General features: G+C 43.7%; 1 protein-coding gene across 2 annotated transcripts in view; it reads left to right on the top strand.

The window, feature by feature from the left end:
- The window catches only part of TGM6 (transglutaminase 6), a 43,264-nt gene that overhangs the window by 15,169 nt on the left and 2,433 nt on the right, over positions 1-25,662 (top strand). For both annotated transcript variants that reach the window (XM_032295626.1, XM_032295625.1), the window contains exons 5-10: positions 24-152; positions 1,652-1,829; positions 2,375-2,513; positions 5,124-5,227; positions 5,308-5,550; positions 12,932-13,273. In XM_032295626.1, the coding sequence (XP_032151517.1) occupies positions 24-152; positions 1,652-1,829; positions 2,375-2,513; positions 5,124-5,227; positions 5,308-5,550; positions 12,932-13,273 (1,135 nt within the window). The remainder of the gene's footprint in view (positions 1-23; positions 153-1,651; positions 1,830-2,374; positions 2,514-5,123; positions 5,228-5,307; positions 5,551-12,931; positions 13,274-25,662) is intronic.

The following is a 25,662-nucleotide window of genomic DNA, read 5'->3' as shown; positions in this document are numbered from 1 at the left end:
AGCACAGCGTCTCTGGGGAGCAGTTTGAGGAGGACATCCTGAAAATCTGCCTCTCCATCCTGGATCGAAGCCCCGGTCACCAAGACAACCCAGCCACCGACGTGTCCTGCCGCCATGATCCCATCTATGTCACCAGGGTCATCAGCGCCATGGTGAGAAGCCCCTCCACCCCTGCATGTACTTCCTCAAGGAGCCCCCAGCCAATCCCGGGGCCACACCCTGTGATTCTTCCCATCACTCCTGGTTTTAATTCACTGTTGTTGCATAACAAACCACCCCAAATCTCAGTGGTGTAAAACAACCCTTTATTATGCTTACTGTTTTCTAGATTAGGAATTTGGGCAAGGCACCATGAGAATGGTTTGTCTCTGCTCCAGGATTCTTCTCTTGGGGGTGTCTGAATGGCTGCATATGTCTGGGATGGTTTGACAGGACCTCTGTCTGGGGCTTTGGTTCTGGTGGTTGGCAGTTCCTAGGTTCTGGTCCACGTCATGTCTCCTGGAACCGGAATGTCCAGAATGGCTTCCCCACCCTCATGTCAGGCCCTGGACTGGGGTGGCTGGAGCAGCTGGGATCCACCGGTCATCACTCTTTCCACTCTTTCCATGTGGCTAGCTTGGGCTTCCTCACAATATGGCAGTCTCATGCATAGCAATGGCTCCCGTATCCCCACCTCCCTGCCCCAAGCAATTCTTCCAAGAAAGAGGAAGTGGAAGCTCCCAGTCTTATAAGGCCTAGGCCTGAAAACTGGCACAGCATCACTTCACATTATCAGATTATCATAGTCAGTGGTCAAAGCAGTCTGAGCCCAGCCCAGACTCAAGAGGAGGGGGCATAAACCAACCTCTCCATGGGAAGCATGACCATTTTTAAGCTATCACATGCCTCGGGCCATGGTGCTTCCTCCCAAAAGGTGTCTGGAGGACCCACCACCTCACTCTACCATATGCAGGTGTTAAAGTCAGTGGGTGGGTATTTGAGATTCCAAAATGGTACAAAGCTATATTTCTCCTATTTGATACTCTCAATTCCTCAAGACCTCAGAGAGCAATTGGAGCACAGAGAATTAACATGAGTGACAATCCCAAACAGCAGAGCATCACAGCCCTGAGGACAGTGAAAGTCCTGAACTCCAGGCTCCCGAGTCCAAGTCCTAGACTCACAGATCACCACTTGGACTAACTTGCTGTGTGATTTGGGCAGGTCCCTGAACGCTTCTGAAGCTCAGTTTTCTCATCTGAAAAAAAAGGAGAATAATGGAACCTACATTGTAAACTTCAACAGGTTAATAGAGTGTGCACAAAATTCTTGGCATAATGTCTGGCACACTATAAGTATTTAATAAATGTTAGCTGTCCCTATAATTATTACACCAGCAGTCCCCCAAAACAGATCATTTAATGTAGGAAATGCTGTAAAGTTGTAATGATTTTTATGGCACAGTATCCAAATGGAAGATAATTGAAAATGACAAGTGCTACCAAGAAGTAGGTGTTTTAAGACAACAGATGCCCCCAATTTTCAGACAGTTAAAAAACAAGAGTGACCCCGATTGAGCTGGTGGTCCAAAGTTGGAGAGGATTTCACCATGATGCAGTTCCTGAAGTGGGAAGCCCTGCCTGGTGGTGGACCCGTGCCCTCCTCTGCCCAGGTGAACAGCAACAATGACCAAGGTGTGGTGCAAGGACAGTGGCGGGGCAGGTACGGCGGTGGCACCAGCCCACTGCACTGGCGCGGCAGCGTGGCCATTCTGCAGAAGTGGTTCAAGGGCAGGCACAAGCCAGTCAAGTACGGCCAGTGCTGGGTCTTCGCTGGAGTCATGTGTACAGGTACCGTGGGAGAGAAGGGCCCCTGCCCCAACCTCCTCTATCTAAATATATTTACATATATTTGCATATGCTGCAATCCATCTTCATTGACAGGGAGATTAAGTCTCGCTAATGAAGAGAGAAGCCAGAGAATGTATTTCCATGACATCTGATCTTTTATTTTAAAGGAGTCCTACCTCTGTCTCACTCATTGAATGCCTTGGGCGAGTCCTGTGGCCCCTTTGGCCTCCAGTCCCCTCAGGAAGATAAGTGGACTCTATTAAGTGGCATCCAAGGTCTTGCCAGCCTCAGAACCTGTCTACTGACATGGGGTGGCAGCAGTGTCTCCCGAAGTTCTTAAGACAATGTACAGGAGATAGTGGCATTTCTGAGAGTGGAGATGGGAGTCTCAGCCCCACAACCTGCCAAAGTAGACAGACAGACAAAGATGGGGTAGCAGAGGGCTTTGGCCACAAATGAGCCAGGGCACCTGCTGTATAAGCCAGGCCCCTCTCTCAGGGGCTGAGGTCCTGCCTGCTCTTAGCCTCCCAGCCTCTGCTCTGCAGTCCTCAGGTGCTTGGGGATAGCCACACGGGTCGTGTCCAACTTCAACTCAGCCCACGACACAGACCAGAACCTGAGTGTGGACAAATACGTGGACTTCTTCGGGCGGACCCTGGAGGACCTGACAGAAGACAGCATGTGGTGGGTCCCGCTCCCAGCCCAAGCCCCAGGCTCCAGAAGCCCAGCAGGTGGAGCAAGGCATCTGCTCTCCCGAGTCTAAGCTGACTCTGAAGGGAGTGAGAGGCACCCTGAGGACAGGGTGGTCCCTCTTTTGAGATGTAGGGTCTGAGGTCAGGAGATGTAGACTCAGAGGGCAGGAGGGGCCTCAAAATTTGATTGCCTTGAACACCTGATTCTACTCTCTCTGGGAATCTGTGGCTTCCTTGGGTGGGGAGGATCTCCGTCCGCACAGGTATCTCTGGATCAGGCACCTGCTTCTGTGTCAGCTGCGGTTCTCCATGCTGTGTGTCTCAGGTGGGAAACAGCCTCCTTCCTCGGTTAAAACAAAATTCATCAGATAAAGCTTTAAAAAATTCATTCTAGGCTGGGTGTGGTGGCTCATGCCTGTAATCCCAGCACTCTGGAAGGTCAAGCTGGGTGAATCACCTGAGGTCAGGAGTTCAAGACCAGCCTGGCCAACATGGCGAAACCCCATCTCTACTAAAAATACAAAAATTAGCCAGGTGTGGTGGCACATGCCTGTAACCCCAGCTATTTGGGAGGCTGAGGCAAGAGAATTGCTTGAACCCAGGAGGCGGAGGTTACAGTGAGCAGAAATCACACCATTGCACTCCATCCTGGTCAACGTAGTGAAACCCTGTTCCTACTAAAATTACAAAAATTAGCCAGGCATGGTGGTGGGCGCCTGTAATCCCAGCTACTCAGGAGGCTGAGGCAGGAGAATTGCTTGAACTTCAGAGGTGGAGATTGCTGTGAGCCAAGATCACGACACTGCACTCCAGCCTGGGCGACAGAGTGAGACTCCTTCTCAAAAAAAAAAAAAAAAAAAAAAAAAATCTAATTTAATTTTCTATGATACGAAATAAGCTAATGTGGCTTAACATTCAAAAAGTACAAAACGGGTTGCAGTGACGTCTCCCTCCTTCCCAGTTCCCCAGCCTCCCCAGCCTCCTCCTGGAGGCAACACTATCACTGTCTCCTACGTCTCCTGTCAGAGAGACGCTCTGCAGACAAGAACATTCGGGCCGGGCACAGTGGCTTACGCCTGTAATCCCAGCACTTTGGGAGGCCGAGGTGGGTGGATCACAAGGTCAAGAGATCGAGACCATCCTGGTCAACATGGTGAAACGCTGTGTCTACTAAAAATACAAAAATTAGCCGAGCGTAGTGGCACTTGCCTGTGGCCCCAGCTACTTGGAAGGCCAAGGCTGGCAGGTCACTTGAGGTCAGGAGTTCAAGACCAGCCTGGCCAACATGATGAAACCCCGTATTTACTAAAAATACAAAAGAAAAAAAAAATTAGCCGGGTGTGGTGGCACACGCCTATAATCCCAGCAAATGGAGAGGCTGAGACACAAGAATCTCCTGAACCTGGGTGGTGGAGTTTGCAGTGAGTCAAGACTGCACCTTTGCACTCCAGTGTAAGTGACAGAGCAAGACTGTCTCAAAAAAATAAATAAATAAAAATAAAGGTTAGGAGAGATGGTGAAGAGAACATAACACAGAGACATAGAGAGCCTTGTAGCCTTGTTCCCCAGAGGTACATGCCAGCAGCCCTTCCTGAGCTCGCCTCCAGCTCGGACCATCTCTCTGCTCCCCTTTGCCTCCCCTCTTTTTTGGTTCTCTTCATTCCCTCACCCTGGAAGCACAAAATACTCACATTCTTCTCTTTTCTTCATGCAGAAAGCACAGAGACTTCATTTTGATGTTGGGGACTCTGTCACCACCCAGGTTATCAGGGTCCCACCGTTAATCCCCAAATGCTAATCAAGAGACTTTCCCCAACAACCTGCAAAAGAGGGGTTCTGAGACCGGCTGTAAAGATGCCAAGTCAGGCAAACCGGGAGTCAGGTTTCTTTCTGCTGCTTTCTTTCTGCAAGACCCTGAGCATGTGATGTCACATTTCCTACTCATATTCTCAGCTTTAACGCAGGGAATTAAAAATAAGGCTGGAATTCCTTACCAGGGCCTACAGAGCTCTGCACAATCGGAACCATACCTACCCCCTCTGCTGGCCACATCCCAGAGACACTTGTATACTTTCTGCTCCTTGGACACACCAGGCTTTTTCTTATCTCAGGACCTTTGCACATGCTGTTCCTTCTGCCTGGAATACTGTTCCGTTCGCTTTTCCTATAGCTTATTCTTTCTCATTTAAGGCTGACCTTCAATGTCATTTACCTAGAGTACGTCTACAGGGGCTGTTCTCTAGCTCCAGCCCCTCTTTTCCTTCACGGCATTTATTGCTGCTTGCATTTGTTTATCTACTGACTTAGCTTTCCCCGTCTCCTGTTTTAGAATGTAAGCAGCATGAGAGTAAGGATCTTCTGTCTTAGCTGCAGTACCTTGAATAACAAGTTCTTGATAACACACACATCTATATACACTCATACACATATATACAAACATCTGTGAATGCTGTGTGCTCATTAGTGTTGTTGAATGAATGATTCACGAGATGCAGCAGCAGTTCTCCTGAAGATTAGGGGACCCAGGGCCTGCCGTTCAGTAGGATCTTCCCTTCCTATGCCCTCACTCAAGGCCACTTCACCCATCCTCTCTCTGCGGCAGGAATTTCCATGTCTGGAATGAGAGCTGGTTTGCCCGGCAGGACCTCGGCCCCTCTTACAATGGCTGGCAGGTTCTGGACGCCACCCCTCAGGAGGAGAGTAAAGGTACGCTCAACTGGGTGGGGTACATTCCAGACCCCTACTTTTCCTTACCCATGCTGCTCGCACCCACCCCTCCTGCCCAGGTGTGTTCCGGTGCGGCCCAGCCTCAGTCACCGCCATCCGTGAGGGCGATATACACCTGGCCCACGATGGCCCCTTCGTGTTCGCCGAGGTCAACGCCGACTACATCACGTGGCTGTGGCACGAGGATGAGAGCCGGGAGCGTGTGTACTCGGACACGAAGAAGATCGGGAGATGCATCAGCACCAAGGCGGTAGGCAGCGACTCCCGTGTGGACATCACTGGCCTCTACAAGTATCCGGAAGGTAAGGGTCACACGGCAACCTTTATTATCTTCCCCAGGTTGGCCCAGCTACTGCAGAGAGCCCACTGCGGGTGGCCTGGGGTCAGGCCCCGCCCCACGTGTATGACGCTGAGAGCAGCTTCCATTGGCATCGTCTCTGTGCTCTGAGCCAAGTGCCTTTATTTAGGCTGTATTAATAGCTTCCTCTGTTTGCTAAGTACCTCTTCTTCCTTGGAAGATTTCCCATATGAAATAATAACAGCTACACTTCCTTGAATACTTGCCATATACCAGGCATTGCATTAGGTATATTCACATATAGTAATAATCACTGCTGGTAATAATAATGATAATCGTAGCAGGTATTATTTATAGAACACCTAGAACAAATGCTTGGCACAGGCCCGGCTCAGACTAGTAATAATAGCACCTCCTGTTTAGCATCTGCCAGGACCTGTGCCATGATACCAGCTACGGCCACTGGTTCACTGAAGAGCCTGTACCTGGTAGGCCGCAACAACAAAACAGTTGTATTTTTTCTTATAGCTGCTTCCAACTATATACTTTGAAGTCTCCCTTTCCCACTGGGTAACAGGTTCCTTAGCAATGTTGTGATCTGATTAACAGATTTTCAACCATTTCTGCTTGCTAAAACCATGTTACCAAGTAATTATGACTTCAAACTCAACCTTGAATTAGACCCTGTCTCCTCCCATCCCCTGAGCACAGGCTAGAGCAGTGACCCTGGAAGGCTGCTGAAGAGGGGACACAATCTGCTCTGAACATCTCCTCACTTCCCTTTTCTGTTCTCTAGCATCATGGTTTGCAGCTCTGGTTGCACTTTTTTTTGTTTTGTTTTTTGAGATGGAGTCTTGCTCTTGTTGCCCAGGCTGGAGTGCAATGATACACTCTTGGCTCACTGCAACCTCCGCCTCCTGGGTTCAAATAACTCTCCAGCCTGCCTCATCCTCCTGAGTAGCTAGGATTACAGATGCCTGCCACCACACCCAGCTAATTTTTGTTTTAGTAGAAACAGGGCTTCACCATGTTGGCCGGGCTGGCCTTGAACTCCTGACCTCAGGTGATCTGCCCACCTCAGTCTCCCAAAGTGCTGGGATTACAGGTATGAGCTACTGCACCCAGCCCCTGGGGCACATTTGAATTACCCAAGGAGGTGTTTCAGTTATATGTCTTAAACAACAATGACTTATTTGGTCAATTCTGTGGGTCAGCAATTTAGGCTGTGCTCAGCTGGGTTGGTTCACCTCCTCCAGGTGGTGTTGGCTGGGATCTCACATACGTTTGTCACATGGGAGTGCTGAGATGACTGTCTCCCCGCTTGGTCTCTCATATCTCAATAAGCCAGCCCTTGTTTTTCTGAATAGCAGCAACATTCCCAGGAGGTGAAAGATGAAGCTGTGAGGTTTCTAGAGGCTTGGCTCAGACTTTGCACCACGTCATTTCTGCCGTATTCTAATGGTCAAAGCAATTCATGAGCCCAATCGAGATTCAAGGGGTAGGAGGTTCCAAGGCATTATGGCCATTTTTAATCTACCACAGCAGGCCAGATTGCACCCCTGACTAATTGAATCACAGTCTCTATGGGATGTGATTCTGGCATCAGGACTTTTTTAAGCTCCCAGGTGGTCTCTAGTGTGGAACCAATGCTGAGAGCACTGTTGGGGAATAAGGGGGAGGAAGAAGAGGAGAGAAGAGAGCAGATGCCTTTGTCTTAACTGGGTGAGGATTCAGTGTCAGCTCAGTGGGCGGGTGCTGCCGCCCTAGTTTCCTATCTATGCTTGCTGAGGACAGATGGTGACTCCATCACAACCTGCTGCCATTCTGACTGATTCCTGTGCTGTTCCTCCAGACACGCTGATTTCTTGTGCTGTTTGGCCCCTTTCAACACAGCTTCTTTGTGAAGCATGGTGATTGTTGTCCCCAAGTTCTGCAGAGGTTTTACGAGGCCGTGGTCCCCCAACCCTCACCTCCACTGTCTCCCACTCCGAGGCTGGGAACTGCAACCTGCCACTTGTGGGTAGGAGGAGTAGTCTTCACTGGCTGTCTCCCTCCAGTTCTCTTCTCCCTGCTCAGGTAGTACATGGCTTAGTAAGTAAGATGAGATAAGGAGACCTCCCACAGGGAGGGGAATACCAACTTCCCTTTCTGTAGGCACACTCAATCTTGACCAGCCAGCCCTTTCTTGCTGAAGACACCCCCAACTTAACACTGATTCTTTTAAACACCTGCATATACCCCCAACTCATACCTTAGCTCCTGTCTCTGGGAACATGGCACTTTCTTGACTGTCAAAGACCTCTTCCACTTTAGTCATCTTCTTACAGTCTTAGGGGTGGGCTTTGGATGAGGGGAGTACGTAGTAAGACCTCTTCTGACCTGGTACCTCTCTGACAAGACCTGCAGATTGATGGCTGGGTCCCTTCTGCTGGGAGCTTCTGGAACTTACAATGTGGTCTAGCCTGGGCATCATGGCAAAACCCCATCTCTACAAAAAAGGCAAAAGAATTAGCCAGGTGTGGTGGCATGTGCCTGTAGTCCCAGCTACTCAGGAGGCTCTGGTGGGAGGATTGCTTGATCCTGGAAAGCAGAGGTTGCAGTGAGACAAGATTGTGCCACTGCAATCCACTCCAGCCAGGGCAACACAGTGAGACACTGTCTCAAAAAAAAAAAAAAAAAAAAAAAAAGAACATGAAGTCTGTGGGTCTTTTGTCCCAAGGTTTAACCATGGCCACAGGAGAAATTAACATCCTATTACATGGTGACAGTGATGGCAATCACTCCTATTGAGCGCCTGATGTGGGCTGGCCATTTTCACATGTTATGTAGTTATTTTATTTAACAAATATTTACGAAGCTCTTATGATGAGCTTTTAAGTGAGACACTGGTACAATGTTTATTTTACAGAGGAGAAGGCAGAGGCACAGAGAGGCAAGCTAACCCAACCAGGGAACATAGCTAGTAAGGGAGAACTCTCCTGCAGAACCCAGAACCCATGCTTCCCACTCTGCACTGCACCACCACCATTTAATTATAATATTGTCTATTGTTTAACACAGACCACCTACTGTGGGCTATGTGATTTCACATCCAGGTTAACAAAAAAGCAATAACAGTATCTAGAGCTTGCCAAGCACAGTGGTGAGCAATGTCCGTGCATTATTTCATTTAATATTTATTTTAAAATCATTTTATAAGCCAGCATGGTGGTTCACACCTGTAATCCCAGCACTTTGGGAGGCAGAGATGGGGAGATCACCTGAGGTCGGAAGTTCAAGATTAGCCTGGCCAACATGGCAAAACCCCATCTCTACTAAAAATGTGAAAGTTAGCTAGGCGTGGTGGTGGGTGCCTGTAGTCCCAGCTGCTCAGGAGGCTGACGCAAGAGAAACACTTGATCTCAGGAGGTGGAGGTTGCAGTGAGTGGAGATTGCACCACTACACTCCAGCCTGGGCTACAGAGAGAGAATCTGCCTCAAATAATAAATAAAATAAACTCATTTTATGGATAATAAAAATGAGGCACAGGGAGGTTAAGTAACTTCCCTAAGCTTTCAAAGCCCAGAAGAGCTGGCATTCTAATGAGGCAGTCTAATCTCAGGGCCTCTGCCCTTCCCACTATGCTAGACTGCCCCTCTTCGCTGAGTGGCTTCAGTGTGCCATACACCATGCTAGGATTTTTCATGTGTTCTCTAAGTACAGAGCTTCCTGAATGCCAGGCATGATTCAGAGGCAAGGGAACAAAGAGAAGTCCCCAGAGAACTCATCACATGGTGAGCTAACAGCACAGAACAATTCGGAATGACTGGCACTGTACTGGGGTGTCCAGAGGCTAAAGGAGCAGAGAGGAGGAGTCTCTAAATCGGCCAGGGCAGAAGGTATCAGGAAAAGCAGTCTATGAGAGGGAACGCTGAAGGGAGTAAGATTTAGCCAGGAGTTGAAGGGTTGGGAAGGCATTCCAGGAAGACAGGGTCCAGCCTGATTCCAGACTCATCCTGCGCAATACTGCTTATGCAAGCTAAGACATTCTTGACTTGCATGAGCAGTATTCTACAGACGAAATGACAGGGGCTTGCACCTCTCTGAGTGATGAGCCCTTACTCTGTCTGTGGAACCAGGACACATGCTACAGCACAAAGATTCGGGTACAACGTGCTTTGCCCATACTCCAAAGACAGCCTTGGGGACTAAGCAAAGAGAGGTCGAGCATTCCAAGCAAAGGAAATACAAAGCCAAGATCTTAGTTGGTCAGGCTGGTACCGGCAGTCAGCAGGGAAGCAAGGCTGGTGCACCTGTCCAGCCATCAGCCTCTGGGCCTGTATTAGTTTCCTGGGCCTGACATAATAAGTTACCACAAACTTGGTGGCTTAAAACATCAGAAATGTATTCTTTCACACAGAGCCTGGAGGCCAGAAGTCCAAAATCAAGATGTTGGCTGAGCCATGCTCTATCCAAAGGCTCTAGCTAACTTGACTCTTCTAACTTCTGGTGGCTCAGGCATTCCTTGGCTTGTAGTCACATCACTCCAGTCTCTACCTCCATCTTCACATGGCCTTCTTTCCTCCTATGTGTTTCAAATTCCCACCTCCTTTCTCTTACAAGAACCAAAGTCACTGGATTTAGAGCCTACCCTAAATCCAGGATGATCTTGTCCCAAGATCTTGAATTACATCTTTAAAGATCTTATTCACAGGAACCAGGGGTTAGGACTTGGGTATATTGTTAAGGGGGACGGTGTTCAATCCACTACAGCCTGTGTGGGAAGACCAAGCACCTGCTGCCCAGGGCCTGGCTGGCCAAGCAGGCAGGAAACAGTGAATGCAGTGGCTGTGGGGCCACAGCTGCTGACAGGTTGATGCAGAGGCCCTGTGACCAACCCAGGAGACTCTTCTTCCACATTCTCTGTCTGTCTCCCACCATTCTGCTCTCTGCCTTTCTACTGTGCCTTTCTCTCTCCCTCCCTTCTTGCATTTAGTGGGTACCCCCAAGTACCAGGTGGCAGGGTGGACAGGAAGCACAGGAAAGCAGACAACCCCAGTGCAATGTGATAAGGTCAGGCTGCCGAGGTGCAGAATGATCAAGGAACAGCAGCAGGGAGGGCAGTGCTTGTTTGGGTAACAGCAAGAGGGAAAGGTCATCAGGAGCTCTTTTATACCTAAAGGACTTGGCACAAGATGCTTTCTTTGCCTGGGAAGGACCTGCTGACTTCACCCCAAACTTTGGCCTGACCAGGGGTCTTAGCACTCTATTTATTTCCTTCTAAGCACATATCACAACTTGATATTTGCTTGAATCTTTATTGTCTCCCTACTAGACTGGCCAAAAGGTGAAAGCAACCCAAATGTCCATCATTGAATGAATGAATAAACAAAATGGTATATACATACAATGGGATATTATTTAGCCTTAAAAATCAAGAAAAAAACTAATAAATGCTGGAGCACAGATGATACTTGAGGACATTATGCTAAGAGAAATAAGCCAGACATAAAAGAACAAATATTTTGTGATGCCGCTTATATCTATGAAGTACCTTGAGTAGTCAAACTCACAGAGACAGAAAGTAGAATGGTGGTTGTCAGGGGCTAAGATTTGGGGAAAATGGGCATTATTATTTAATAGGCACAGGGTTTCAGTTTTGCAAGATGAAAAGAGTTCTGGATAAATGGTAGTGATGGTTACACAACAATATGAACGTACTTAATGACACTGAAGTGTACACTTTAAAATGATTCAGATGGTAAATTTTATGTTATGTGTATTTTATCACAATTTTTAAAATAAAAAAAAGAGAAAAGAATGGAGGTACAGAGAGAGGGAGGGAGGGAAAGAAGAAATGGAAATAGAGAAATTTCCAAATTGGAAAGAAATAAAACTATCTCTATTTGCACACAATGTAATCTTATGTATATAAAAATCCCAAGGAATCCATTAAAAACTTATTTGAAATGATAAACAAGTTCAGGAAGTTTGCAGAACACAAGATCAATATATAAAAATTAATCATATTTCTAGACACTAGCAATGAAGAATCCAAAAGTGAAATTAAGAAAAGAAACCCATGTACAGTAGCATTAAAAAGAATAAAATACTTAGGAATAAATTTAACAAAAGAAGTGCAAGACTCATGCACTATAACTACAAAACATTGTTGAAAGAAATTAAAGATCTGAATAAATGAAAAGGCATCCCGTTTTCATGGATTGAAAGGGTTTATATTGTTAAAATTGCAATACTTTCAGAATTGATCTTCACACTCAACAAAATTCTATCAAAATTACAGCTGAGTTTTTTCCCCAAAATTAGCAAGTTGATCATAAAATTCACTTGGAAATGCAAGGGTATCCCAAATAGCCAAAACAGTCTTGAAAAAGAATTTGGCGGGCTCATACTTCCCAAATTCAAAACTTACTACAGCCAGGCATGGTGGATCATGTCTGTAATCCCAGCACTTTAGGAGGCCAAGTCAGGAGGATAATTTGAGGCCAGGAATTCAAGACTAGCTGGGCAACATGGAAGACAAAACACTCTGACAGTTTCTCAATGGAGAAAGAATAAGAATAGTCTTTTCAACAAATGGTATTGAGACCACTGTATATCCACATACAAAAGAATGAAATTGTTATACCCTACAGTTTTGTAATCATATTTGTACTCAGTTTTAATTGCATGCAAATTAAGGGGAAGAGTATGCAGAAATTTTTAGGAAAAGCGTAGTAACTTCAAGGTGATTGCCTTGAAAAGGGGTGGTAACTTTTGTGTGTTGCCATGGCGCTGGTGGGCTTGTCTCATAGAGAAGTGCTGTTGCCTCCTCCCTGTTTCCATCGTCATTAATCTAGTCCTGAGTTTGAGCCCCAACTCCAGAGTCAAGTCCTGCCTCCTGCCTCAAGGCCATTATTGCCACGTAGGGAGTGGTAAGGGAGTATAAGTGGAATTTGGAGCATTATCGCCTGGTTCAAGTCCCAGCTCCCTCACTTACCACATAGGCTGTGTGATTGAGGAGTTACTTTACTTCTCTGTGTCTCGGCTTCCTTATCTGTTAAATGTGGGTGATAATAACACCTCTGCAGTACCTCCTAGCGGAAAAAAAAGCACCAAGTGCTATAGTGCCTGACACAGCAAATCTGCAAAACTGCTAGCTATCATTATTATATGAGGCTTTTGACCCAGCTGTCAGAGAAGCTGGAAATTTGCGTTTTTATGTGAAATTTCCTGACCTGAAGTTGTTGGCAACTGATTTAAAATTTTATTTACACAATCACACACAAAGCATGTGGCTGTGGTGTGCATATGGCTCTTGAGCTGCCAGTTTGACTTCCACACGCCATGGTAAATTAAAGGAGCAAGGGGGTGCCTGCCACTGACGCTGCGTGATGCCCTGCAGGGTCCCGGAAAGAGAGGCAGGTGTATAGCAAGGCAGTGAAGAGGCTGTTCAGCCTGGAAGCCTCTGGAAGGAGAACCCAGATCCGAAGGGCTGGGCGGCGCTGTCTCTGGCATGACGACCTCCTGGAGCCTGCCACCAAGCCCAGCATCACTGGCAAGTTCAAGGTGCTAGAGCCTCCCATGCTAGGCCACGACCTGAAACTGGCCCTGTGCTTGGCCAACCTCACCTCCCGGTCCCAGTGGGTGAGAGTCAACCTGAGCGGTGCCACCATCCTCTACACCCGCAAGCCAGTGGCAGAGATCCTGCACGAATCCCACACCATAAGGCTGGGGCCGAAAGAAGGTAAGTGCACCCTGGCTTGGTGGTATCAGGCCAAGCCACCTCCTTTTTCAGGAGGGTTGTGGAGGTCAGGGGGATTTCCCAGGATCTGCATTCATCCCCAGGAAGGAAGGGGACATTCCTGAGCATTGTACTCAGTGCCTTGCCTCTTGTCCCCACTTTATAGATACGAAAAGTGAAACTTGGTGGGGCAAAACAATAGGAATACAAGTCCACATGCATCTGGTGGCAATCTGATGAAGATGTGATTTATAGTTCTCTTTTTAATTAGAATGAATATTTACCCACCAAATAAATATATGCTGGGGGTATTTCAGCATATATGGAATATGCCATGCATTACTTTTCTAAAATTAAAAAAAAAAAAAAATCTGGAGCCCATTTGGCTACAGGCATTCTCTGGAAGACAGCTGGACCAGTAAGAGGTGGCTTTCTTTGTTTTGGTTTGTTTTCATTTTTTGAGATGGAGTCATGCTCTGTCACCCAGGCTGGAATGAAGTGGCGTGATCTTAGCTCACTGCAACCTCCACCTCCCAGGTTCAAGGGATTCTCTTGCCTCAGCCTCCTGAGTAACTGGGACTATAGGCGTGCACCACCGGACCTAGCAATGTTTGTATTTTTAGTGCAGAAGGGGTTTCGCCATGTTGCCCAGGCTGGTCTCAAGTGATCCATCCGCCTTGGTCTCCCAAAGTGCTGGAATGGCAGGCGTGAGCCATGGCGCCCAGCAGTTTTTGTATTTTCTAACTGACCTTACTCCAATTGCTTCTTAAAAAATATATCAAGGGTGTTTTCGTGATTCTTGAACACACAGCACTTCATGGATTATTTATTTATTTATTTATTTATTTATTTATTTATTTATTTTATTGAGATGGAGTCTCACTCTGTCACCCAGGCTGGAGTGCAGTGGCGTGATCTTTGCTCACTGCAACCTCCACCTCCCAGATTCAAGTGATTCTCCTGCCTCAGCCTCCCGAGTAGCTAGGACTACAGGTGTATGCCACCACGCCCAGCTAATTTTTGTATTCTCAGTAGAGACGGAGTTTCGTCATGTTGGCCAGGCTGGTCTCCAGCTCCTGACCTGAGGTGATCCACCTGCCTCAGCTTCCCAAAGTGCTGGAATTATAGGCGTGAGCCAACGCACCTGGCCACATAGCACTTCATGGATGATTTATTAAATGCATCTTCTTTGATTTATTCCTAAACTCCCAGTTTGTCTGTCATTTTGCCTGTATCTCCCTCTCCCTCTGTCACTCCTTCCCTCTGTCTCTGTCTCTGTCCCTTTGGCTATTTTGTCGGTCTCTCTCTCTATTTCTCCTCTCTCTCTGCCTCTCGGTCTCTCTATCTCTGTATCTCTATCTCTCCTTTGCCTCACTCTCCTTTCACATACTTTCTGAATTCTAAGGATTTAATTAAACAAAGAAGTTGTTGCTCTGGGCCAGTTTCTAGTAAGTGAAGCTTGTGAATTTTCACAGGGTGTGAAAACGTATGAAGGAGGTGTCACACTTTTTTAGCTTTTTTGACATTTATTTTTCACAAAGTCTAAATCACAAAATAACACTTCATCATAAGATTTTAATTAACATACACTTCCCTCTGGCTTTTAGCAATTTGTTTCATATTAAAAGTAATACATATTCCTAAAGATTTGGAACGCAAAAGAGAAAAGTCACCTATGATCCTACCACCCACCTACAAACTGTTAATGTATTTTACTTCCAAATTTTTAATGCCCGTGTGCTTTTTGAAAAACAGTTCTGGTTAAATATTGCAAATAGTCATTACTGCCCTGCTCTTTCTATATTACATTGTATTTTAAATATTTTTATAAGCTTCTCATAAACATCATTTTAATAGATGTTTAAATAAATAGAATTTAATAGATCTTTAAATAAATATATGGTGACATCTTTTCTCTTCTTTTGGGTAGTTATCAGCTTATTGCTATTAAAAATGACACTAAACTTCTGTTTAGTTTATCTTCAGAGTGTCAGGCAAGCAAGTAAACATTTTGATTCAGAAAAAAAACTTCACTTTTTTTCTGCTGGATTTTGGACTCCTGTTAGAATATATCACAAAATGAAATTATTTGGCCAAATGATAGGCTATTAAAACATAATTTATTAATATATGTATAACTTTTTAAATGAATAGGTTTTTAAGTAGTTTTAGGTTTGCAGAAAACTCTGAGTGGAAAGTACAGAGAGTTCCCATGATCCGCCCACCACCTCTCCTGTTCTTCTGTTACTAACATCTTGCTTTAGTGTGGTACATTTGTTACCATTAATGAGCCAATATTGACACAGTATTATTAACTAAAATGCGTAGTTTACATCAGAGTTCACACTGCCTTGTGCATTCTATGGCTTCTGACAAATGTATAATGACATGTATCTAACATCACACTATCATACAGAATACTTTCACCCCCCCAATATCTCCGTGCTCCACCTCTTCATTCCTCCTTCCCTTGCCTGAACCCCAAGTAACCACTGATCGATCTTTTTACTGTCTCTATACTTTTGCCTGTTCCATAATGTCATCTAGTTGACATCATACAGTATAATTAAGCTTCTTCAGATTGGCTTCTTTCACTTAGCAGTATGTATTTAAGGATCCCTCATGTTTATGTGTCTTGATAGGTCATTTCTTCTTACTGCAAAATAGTACACCCTTATATAGATGTACACAGTTTATCCATTCACCTACTGAAGGACATCTGGGTTGATTCCAAGTTTTGGCAATTACAAATAAAGCTGCTATAAACATCTTTATGCAGGTTTTTGTGTGGAATTGAGTTTTTAATTCTTCAGATGAATATCAAGGAGGACACTTGCTGGATCTTATGGTAAGAGTATGTTTAGTTTGGTAAGAAACTGACAGACTGTCTTCCAAAGTGGCTGTACCCTTTTGCATTCCCACCAGCAATATATGAGAATTCCTGTTGTTCCCTCTCCCATCCAGCAGGTGGTGGTGTGTGTTTTGGATTATTAACATTGTAATAGGCGTGTAATAGCATATCCGAATTTACTATTCACTAATGACATAGGAGGTTGAGCATCTTTTTGTATAGTTATTTGACACCTGTATCTCTTCTTTGGTGAGGTGTCCAGTTCTTTTGCCCATGTTTTAATGGGGTTCTTCATTTTCCTGTTGCTGGTTTCTAAAAGGTCTTTGTGTATTTTGGATAACAGTCTTTTATCGGATACCTTTTGCAACTATTTTCTCCCAGTCTGTGTCCTCTCTTCTCAGTCTCTTCACAGTGTTTTTTGTAGAGCAGAGTTTTTAGTTTTAATAAAGTCTAACATCAGTTTTTTTCTTTCATGGATCATGCCTTTGGTGTTATATTTAAAAAAAATTGTTACCGGCCAGGTGTGGTGGCTCATGCCTGTAATCCCAACACTTTGGGAGGCCGAGGCGGGTGGATCACTTGAGATCAGGAGTTCAAGGCCAGCCTGGCCAATATGGTGAAGCCCCATCTCTACTAAAAATACAAAAAGTAGCTGGGCATGGTAGTGGGTGCCTGTAATCCCAGCTACTTAGGAGGCTGAGGCATGAGAATCACTTGCACCTGGGAGACGGAGGTTGCAGTGAGCTGAGATCACACCACTGCCTCCAGCCTGAGCAATAGGGCAAGACTCAGTCTCAAAAAAGCACAAAAATACATACATATATATTACCAATCTCGGGTCATCTAGATTTTCTTCTATGTTATCTTTAAGTTATGTGGTTTTTGCATTTTACATTTAGGTCAATGATTCCGTTTAGTAAATTTTGTAAGGAATGTAAGGCCTGTGTCTAGATTTTTTCCCATGTGGATATCCAGTTGCTTCAGCACCATTTGTTGACTATCTTTTCTTCATTGTATTTCCTTGCTACTTTGTCAAAGATCAACTGACTGTATTGGTAAGCCTATTTCTAGGCTCTCTTCTATTCCATGGATCTATAGGCATACCTCAGAGATATTGCAGGTTTGGATCCAGATCATAACAATGGAAACATTGCAATAAAGCAAGTCACAAATGTTTTCGTCTCCCAGTGCATATAAAAGTTATGTTTACACTATACTGTAGTCTATGAATGTGCAATAGCATTATTTCTTTAAAAAATAAATATCGACTTTAATTTCAAAATACTTGTTGCTAAAAAAAATTGCTAACAATCGGGGCCAGGCACAGGTGGTACATACCTGTAATCCCAGAACTTTGGGAGGCTGAGGCAGAAGGATCATTTGAGCTCAAGAGCTCAAGACCAGCCTGGACAACATGGTGGAACCCTATCTTTACAAAAAAAGAAAATTAACCAGGCACGGTGGTATGCACCTGCTGTCTCAGCTACTCAGAAGTGAGGTGGAAGGATCATTTGAGCTCAGGAGTTCAAGGTTGCAGTGAACTGAAATCCTGCCACTACACTACAGCCTGGGCAACAAAGGGAGAACCTCTCTCTCAAATAAAAAAATAAAAATGCTAACAATCTGAACTTTCACTGAGTCCTGATCTTTTTGCTGGTGGAAGGTCTTGCCTCAATGTTGATGGCCACTGACTGATCAGGGTATTGGTTGCTGAAGGTTGGGGTGGTTGTGGCAATTTCTTAAAATATGACAACAATGAAGTTTGCCACATTGAGTGACTCTTCCTTTCACGAAGGATTTCTCTGTAGTATGCGATGGTGTTTGATAGCATTTTACTCATAGTACAACTTCTTTCAAACTTGGAGTCAATCCTCTCAAACTCTGCCACTGATTTGTCAAGTAAGTTTATGTAATATTCAAAATCTTTTGTTGCCATTTCAGCAATGTTTACAGCATCTTCACAGAGAGTAGATTCCATCTTTAAAAAACACTTTCTTTGCTTATACGTAAGGAGCAACTCTTCATCTGTTCAAGTTTTCCCATCAGATGCAGCAATTCAGTCACATCTTTAAGCTCCACTCTAATCCTCTTGCTGTTACCACCACATCTATGGTGACTTCCTCCACTGAAATCTTGAATCCCTCTAAGTAATCCATGAGAGTTGGAATCAACTTCTTTCCAACTCCTATTAATGATGATATTTTTACCTCCTCCCATGAATCACAAATAAACTAATGGTGTCTAGAATAACGAATCTTTTCCAGAAAGTTTTCAGTTGACTTTGCCCAGATCCATTAGAGGAATCACTATCTGTTGCAGCTATAGCTTTATGAAATGTATTTCTTAAATAAAAAGACTTGAAAGTTAAAAATACTTCTGGATTCCTGGTCTGCAGAATGGATGTGGTGTTAACAGGCGTGAAAATAACGTTAATCTCATTGTACACCTCCATCAGAGTTTTTGTTTATTTGTTTGTTTGTTTTTGAGACGGGGTTTCTCTCTGTTACCCAGGCTGGAGTACCATGGCATGATCTTGGCTCACTGCAACCTCCACCTCCCAGGTTCAAGCGATTCTCCTGCCTCAGCCTCCCAAGTAGCTGGGACTACAGCCACCCACCACCATGCCCAGCTAATTGTTTGTATTCTCAGTAGAGACGAGGTTTCACCATGTTAGCCAGGATGGTCTCAATCTCCTGACCTTGTGATCCACCTGCCTCAGCCTCCCAAAATGCTGGGATTACAGGTGTGAGCCACAGGGCCCAGCCCATCAGAGTTCTTGAGTGACTAGGTGCCTTGTCAATGAGCAGTCATATTTTCACAAGAATCTTTTTTTCTGATCAGTAGGTCTCAACAGTTGGCCTAAAGTATTCAGTATACCATGTCGTAAACAGATGTGCTATCGTCCTGGCTCTGTTGTTCCATTTACAGAGCACAAGCAGAGTATATTTATCATAATTCTTAAGGGTCCTAGGATTTAGAAATGATAAATGAGCACTGGCTTCAACTTAAAGTCACCAACTGCATTAGCTCCTTAATGCACAGAGTCAGCCTGTCCTTTGAAGCTTTGAAGCCAGGCATTGACTTCTACCTAGCTACAAAAGTCCTAGACAGCATCTTCTTCCAATATAAAGCTATTTTTTCTTCATTGAAAATCTAGATTTTTTTTTGTTTGTTTTTTTGGTTGGTTGGTTGGTTGTTTTGAGAAGGCTAACTCTGTCACCCAGGCTGGAGTGCAGTGGCACAATCTCATTTCACTGCAACCTCCACCTCCTGGGTTCAGGCGATTTTCCTGCCTCAGCCTCCCAAGTAGCTGGGATTACAGGCACGCACCACCACGCCCGGCTGATTTTTGTATTTTTAGTAGAGACAGGGTTTACCATATTGGCCAGGCCAGTCTCGAACTCCTGACCTCGTGAGCCACCCGCCTCAGCCTCCCAAAGTGCTGGGACTACAGGCATAAGCCACCAGGCCCAGTCAAAAATCTGACATTTTTTGTACCCATCATCACCAATGATCTTAGCTAGAGTCTCTGGATAACTTGCTGCAGCTTCTACACCAGCGCTTGTTGCTTCACCTTGCACTTTTATGTTAGAGAGATGGCTTCTTTCCTTAAACTTTATGAACCAACCTGTGCTAGCTTCACATTTTTCTTCCGTAGCTTCCTAACCTCTCAATCTTTATAGAATTGAAGAGAATTAGGGTCTTGCTCTGGATTAGGCTTTGGCTTAATGGAATATTGTGGCTGGTGTGATCTTATATGCAGATCACTAAAACTTTCTCCATATTAACAATAAGGCAATTTTGCTTTCTTATCATTCCTATGTCACTAGAGTAGCACTTTTAAGTTCCTTCAAGAACTTTCCCTTTGCATTCACAACCTTGCTGTTTGGCATAAGAAGTCCAGCTTTTGGCCCATCTTGGTTTTCCATGTGCCTTCCTCACTATGCCTAATCATTTCCAGCTTTTGATTTAAAGCGAAAGGCATGCAGACTTGCAACTCTCATTAACTTGAACACCTGGAGGCCATTGTAGGTTTATTCATTGGCCTAGTTTCAATATTGCGTGTATCCAAGAATAGGAGGCCCGAGCAAAGGGAGAGAGATGGGGAAATGGCCAGTCAGCGGAGCAGTCAGAACTCACACATTTACCGATTAAGTTCAACATCTTATAGGCATGGTTTGTGGTGCCAGAAAACAGTTACAATAGCAGCATCAAAGATCACTGCTCAAGGGCTGGGCACAGTGGCTCATATATGTAATCCCCATCCCCATCACTCTGGGAGGCCAGAGTGAGAGAATTGCTTGAACGCAGGAGTTTGAGGCCAGCTTGGGTAACACAGCAAAACCCCGTCTCTACAAAAATTAAAATAAAAATATCTGCTGGATGTGGTGGCATGCTCCCATAGTCCTAGCTACTTAGAGGCTGAGGTGGGAGGATTGCTGGAGCCCGGAGTTGGAGGTTTACACTGAGCTATGATCACACCGCTGCACCTACAACCTGGGTGACAAAGCAAGGCCTCGTCTTAAGGAAAAAAAAAAATGATCATTGATCATAGATCACCATGACAGATATAATAATAATGAAACAGTTTGAAATATTGCAAGAATTGCCAACATGTGACAGAGACATGAAGCGAACACATGCTGTTGGAAAAATGGCTCTTACAGATTTGCCTGATTCAGGGTTTCCATAAACCTTCAATTTGTAAAAAATGCAATATCTGCAAAGTACAATAAAATGAAGCACAATAAAATAAGGTATGCCTGTCCTTGTCCATTCTTTCACCAATACCACACTGTTTTGATTACTGTACCTTTATAGTAAACCTTGAAGTCAGGTAGTGCCAGTCCTCCAACTTTGTTCCCTCCTTCAATATTGTATTGCCTATTCTGGGTCTTTTGCCTCTTGACATAAACTTTTTTTTATGTCATGCTGTTTAAAAAAATTTTAATTGATATGTCATAGTAGTACGTATTTTGTGGGTACACATGATATTTTGACACATGTATAGAATGTGTAACAATCAAATCAGGGTAACTGGGATATCCATCACCTTAAACATTTATCTGTATCTTGTTTGTGTGTTGGAGACATTATGATTTGCTTATTCTAGCTATTTAGAAACATGCCATGAATCACTGTTAACTATAATTTTCCTGCTGTATTATGAAATATTAGTACTTATTCTTTCTAAGTATCTTGTCCCCATTATCCAGCTTCTCTTCATTCTTTTCTCCCATTCACACATAAAGTTTGGAATCAGTTTGTCAATATCCACAAAATAACTTCTTCAGATTGCATTAAATCTATAGATCAAGTTAGGAAAACTGAGCCTTTTTAAGGAAAGGAAAAATATTGAGTCTTTCTATCCATGTACATGGAATATCTCTCCATTTATTTAGTTCTTTGATTTCTTTCATCAGAGTTTTACCATTCTTCTCATGTAGATCTTGTACATATTTTGTTAGATTAATGCCTAAATATTCCATTTTTGATGGTGCTAACATAAATGGTATTATGTTTTTAATTTTAATTTCCAATTGTTCATTGCTGGTATATAGGAAAGTGATTGACTTCTGTATGTTAATCTTATACCCTGTAATCTTGCTATAACCACTCATTAGTTCCAGGATTTTTTGTTTGTTGTTGTTAATGATTCTTTTGGATCTTCTACATAGGCAACTATATCATTTGTGAACAAAGACTGTTTTATTCCTTCCTTCCCAATCTGTGTACATTTTATCTCCTTGTTTTGTCTTATTGCACTAGCTAGGACTTCCAATATGATGTTGAAAAAGAATGGTAAGACGGGACATCCTTGCCTTGTTCCTAATCATCATCGGAAAGCTTCCAGTTTTTCACCATTAAGTACAATATTTGCTGCAGGTTTTTTATAGATGTTCTTTATCAAGTTGAGTAAATTTCTCCTCTATTCCTAGTTTGCTGAGAGCTTTATCAGGAATGGGTGTTGGATTTTATCAAATTCTTTTTCTGTGTCTATTGATATGATCATGTTATTTTTTTCCTTTGATTTGATGGACTATAATAATTGACTTTTAATATTGAGCCAGCCTTACATGCCTGGAATAAATCTCACTTGATCATGTCATGTAATTTTTTATACATTGTTGATTCAATTTACCAATATTTTGTTTAGAATTTTTACATTTATGTTCATATTGATCTGTAGTTTCTTTTCTTGCAATGTCTGTGGCTGATTTTGGCATTAAGGTAATGCGGTAACGCTGGCCTCACAGAATGAATTAAGAAGTATGTCTCTGCTTCTATTTTCTGAAAAAGACTGTAGAGAATTGCTATAATTTTTGTTCTTCAATGCTTGGTATAATTCACCAATGAACCCATCTGGCCTTAATGCATTCTGGTTTGGAAGGTTATTAAGTACTGATTCAATTTTTTAATAGATATAGGCCTCTTCAGATTGTCTGTTTCTTCTTATGTGAGTTTTAGCAGATTTTTTCTTTCAGAAACTGGTCCCTTTCATCTAGGTTATCAAATCTGTAGGCATAAAGTTGTTCATAATATTCCTTCACTATCTGTTTTTTTCCTAACTCCCCAAACTTGTTAACTTTACTGTCTTCTTAATGTCCACGGGATCTGTAGAGATGCCCTCTCTAGCATTTCTCATATTAGTAACTCATGCCTTCTCTCTTTTTTCTAAGTTAGCCTTGCTAGAGGCTTATTGACTTGATTGATCTTTTCAAAGAACCAGCTTTTGGTTTTGCTGATTTTCTCTGTTGATCTCTGATTTCCAATTGTGCCGATTTCTGCTTCAATTTTTATTATTTCTTTTCTTCTGCTTATGATGAGTTTTCCTTTTTATAGTTTCCTAAAGCGGAAGCTTAGATTATTGGTTTTAGATCTTTATTGTTTTCTACCATATGTACTGAATATTATAGACTTCTCTCTATGCACTACTTTTGCTGCATCCTACCAATTTGTGTGTTGGGGGTGTTTGTTCGTTTGTTTGTTTTGCTTTGCTTTTCAGACAGAGTCTCATTCTGTCACCCAGGCTGGAGTACAGTGGCATGATCATGGCTCATTGTAGCCTCAACTTCCTGGGCTGAGGTGATTCTCCCTCCTCATCCTCCCAAGTAGCTGGGACTGCAAGCATGTGCCCACAAATTTTGATAAGTTGTATGTTCATTTTCATTTACTTCAAAATACTTTTAAATTTCTCTGGAGACTTCTTTGTCCCATGTGTTCTTCTAGAAGTGTATTGTTTAATATCCAGGTTTTTTAGATTTTTCAGCTCTCTTTCTGTCACTGATTTCCAGTTTAATTTCATTGTGTTCTGGGGCATACACTGCATAATTTCTATTACTTTAAACTTGTTAAGTATCATTTGTGCCACAGAATTTGATCCATGTTGGTGACTGCTCCATGTGAGATTGAGAAGAATGTGTATCCTGCTGTTGCTGGATGCAATCTTCTGCAGATGTCAGCTATGTCTAGTTGAGTGATGGTGCTATTGAGAACCATTGTTCTAGGGAAAGGAGTCTCAGGTTTTATTAGATTCTTGGTGGAGTCTGTGAGCCAGAAGACTTCAAGAAGCCCTGATCTGAACACTTTAATGGGCTACTTTTCTCCTCCTTTCTCCCAGGGTCTGAACTGATGCCCAGAACTCAGCTCATGAGTGTCATATGGTGGCATATGGTGGTTCTTCAGGCTGGAGACTGAGAATTTACATTACTAACAAGTTCACAGGTGACACTGATGCCACTGATCCGAGGACCACACCTGGAGAACCATAGTCTATCACCATGCAAGGAGTAGATGATACATGATTTAATGTATATATAGTATTGGGCATTATCCCTGCTACCTAATGAACATTCAATTTATGTTGTTTATTATCAGTTTTTTATCAGTTTTTTATATTATTATCAAAAGTTGGGGATAAAAATAATAATACCTGAGCCCAGGTGCAGTGGCTCACACCTGTAATCCCAGCACTTTGGGAGGCCGAGGCAGGCGGATCACGAGGTCAGGAGTTTGAGGCCAGCCTGACCAACATGGTGAAACCCCATCTCTACTAAAAATACAAAACTTAGCTGGGCGTGGTGGCACACGCCTGTATTCCCAGCTACTCAGGAAGCTGAGGCAGGAGAATCTCTTGAACCTAGGAGGCGGAGGTTGCAGTGAGCCGAGATCACACTACTGCACTCCAGCCTGGGTGACAGAGCAAGACTCCATCTCAAAAATAAATAAAAATAATAATACCTGCTCATGGAATTGCTGTAAGGATTAAATGAGTCAATCCTTGAAAGCAATTTCAAATGCAGCACACTTTAGTTCCTTAGTAAATGTTAGGTTTTATCATTATTATTGTTGTTGTTATTATTATTGTTATTTGGAGACAGAGTCTCACGCAGTCACCCAGCCTGGAATGCAGTTGTGCTCTCTCGGCTCACTACAACCTCTGCCTCCTGGGTTCAAGCAATTCTCCTGCCTCAGCCTCCTGAGTAGCTGAGATTACAGGTGCATACCACCACGCCCAGCTGGTTTTGTATTTTTTTTTTTTTAAGTAGAGACAGGGTTTCACCATGTTGGTCAGGTTGGTCTCGAACTCCTGACCTCAGGTGATCCATCCACCTCGGCCTCCCAAAGTGTTGGGATTACAGGTATGAGCCACCACTCCCAGCCTATAATTATTATTTATTACTTTTATTGTAGTAAAGGTTCTTACAGTATTGACCTACTGAACGAAGGGAGCCCATAAAACAAAATCATACTTGAACACATAAATCAACCTACTGGTATTCAGGAGAATCTACGATGTGCAATGCCCTGGGGTAGCAAAGCACATGAGCCAAGTTGAGGCTTTTAAGGACTTTTTCCTTTAGTTAAAAACTCAGATGCCTTCAGAGTCAGGAATAGAAAGAAATAAAGGAAGCAGTGGCCGTTAGAACAACAGGGAACAAGAGGGCCTGGGAGCAAACCCGAAAGAGCACATTGAACCTAAAAGAAAGAATATATAGTAGAAAAAAACAAATATGACTGAGGTTTGTGGTAATCCATGCTTACAAGAAAAGAGCACATAGGCAGGGTGTTTGTAAGGGGGACAGAAAAGGCCAGGACCACAGGAGTTCAGAGAGTATGAGAGCACTGGGTGGAAGTATCAGTAAAGACTTCTCACAGTTGGTGGGGTTGACCAGGACTGAGCCTTCATGGAGGGAAATTGGCCTCACAAGATTGGAAGATTGAGGCAGGCCTTTGGTCTTCCTCTTCTCTGCACCTAGCACATAGTAGGTGCTCAATAAACAGTGACGTATGGGATGAATGGCTGATGGGTTGAGAGACTTCTATCTTGAATAATTAGGGAAAGTTTGGAAACATCTCCAGGGGCTCGTGGAGAAATAATCTGGTATTGTGGTAGCTCCCTGGCCTAAATCTGAATCCCACCTCGTCTTAATTTCTTGGTTTACTTCCTATATGAGTTTAGACAAGAAAATACCCTCTCTGAGCCTTAGGTTTCTTCACCTGAGAACTGAGGAGAATAAAACCTGTCTCAGAATGGTTT

The sequence above is a fragment of the Sapajus apella genome, unplaced genomic scaffold, assembly GCF_009761245.1.
Source record: "Sapajus apella isolate SASKATOON/1434 unplaced genomic scaffold, GSC_monkey_1.0 scaffold33, whole genome shotgun sequence".
Classification (NCBI taxonomy): domain Eukaryota; kingdom Metazoa; phylum Chordata; class Mammalia; order Primates; family Cebidae; genus Sapajus; species Sapajus apella.
This window is presented reverse-complemented; position numbering and strand designations above follow the sequence as displayed.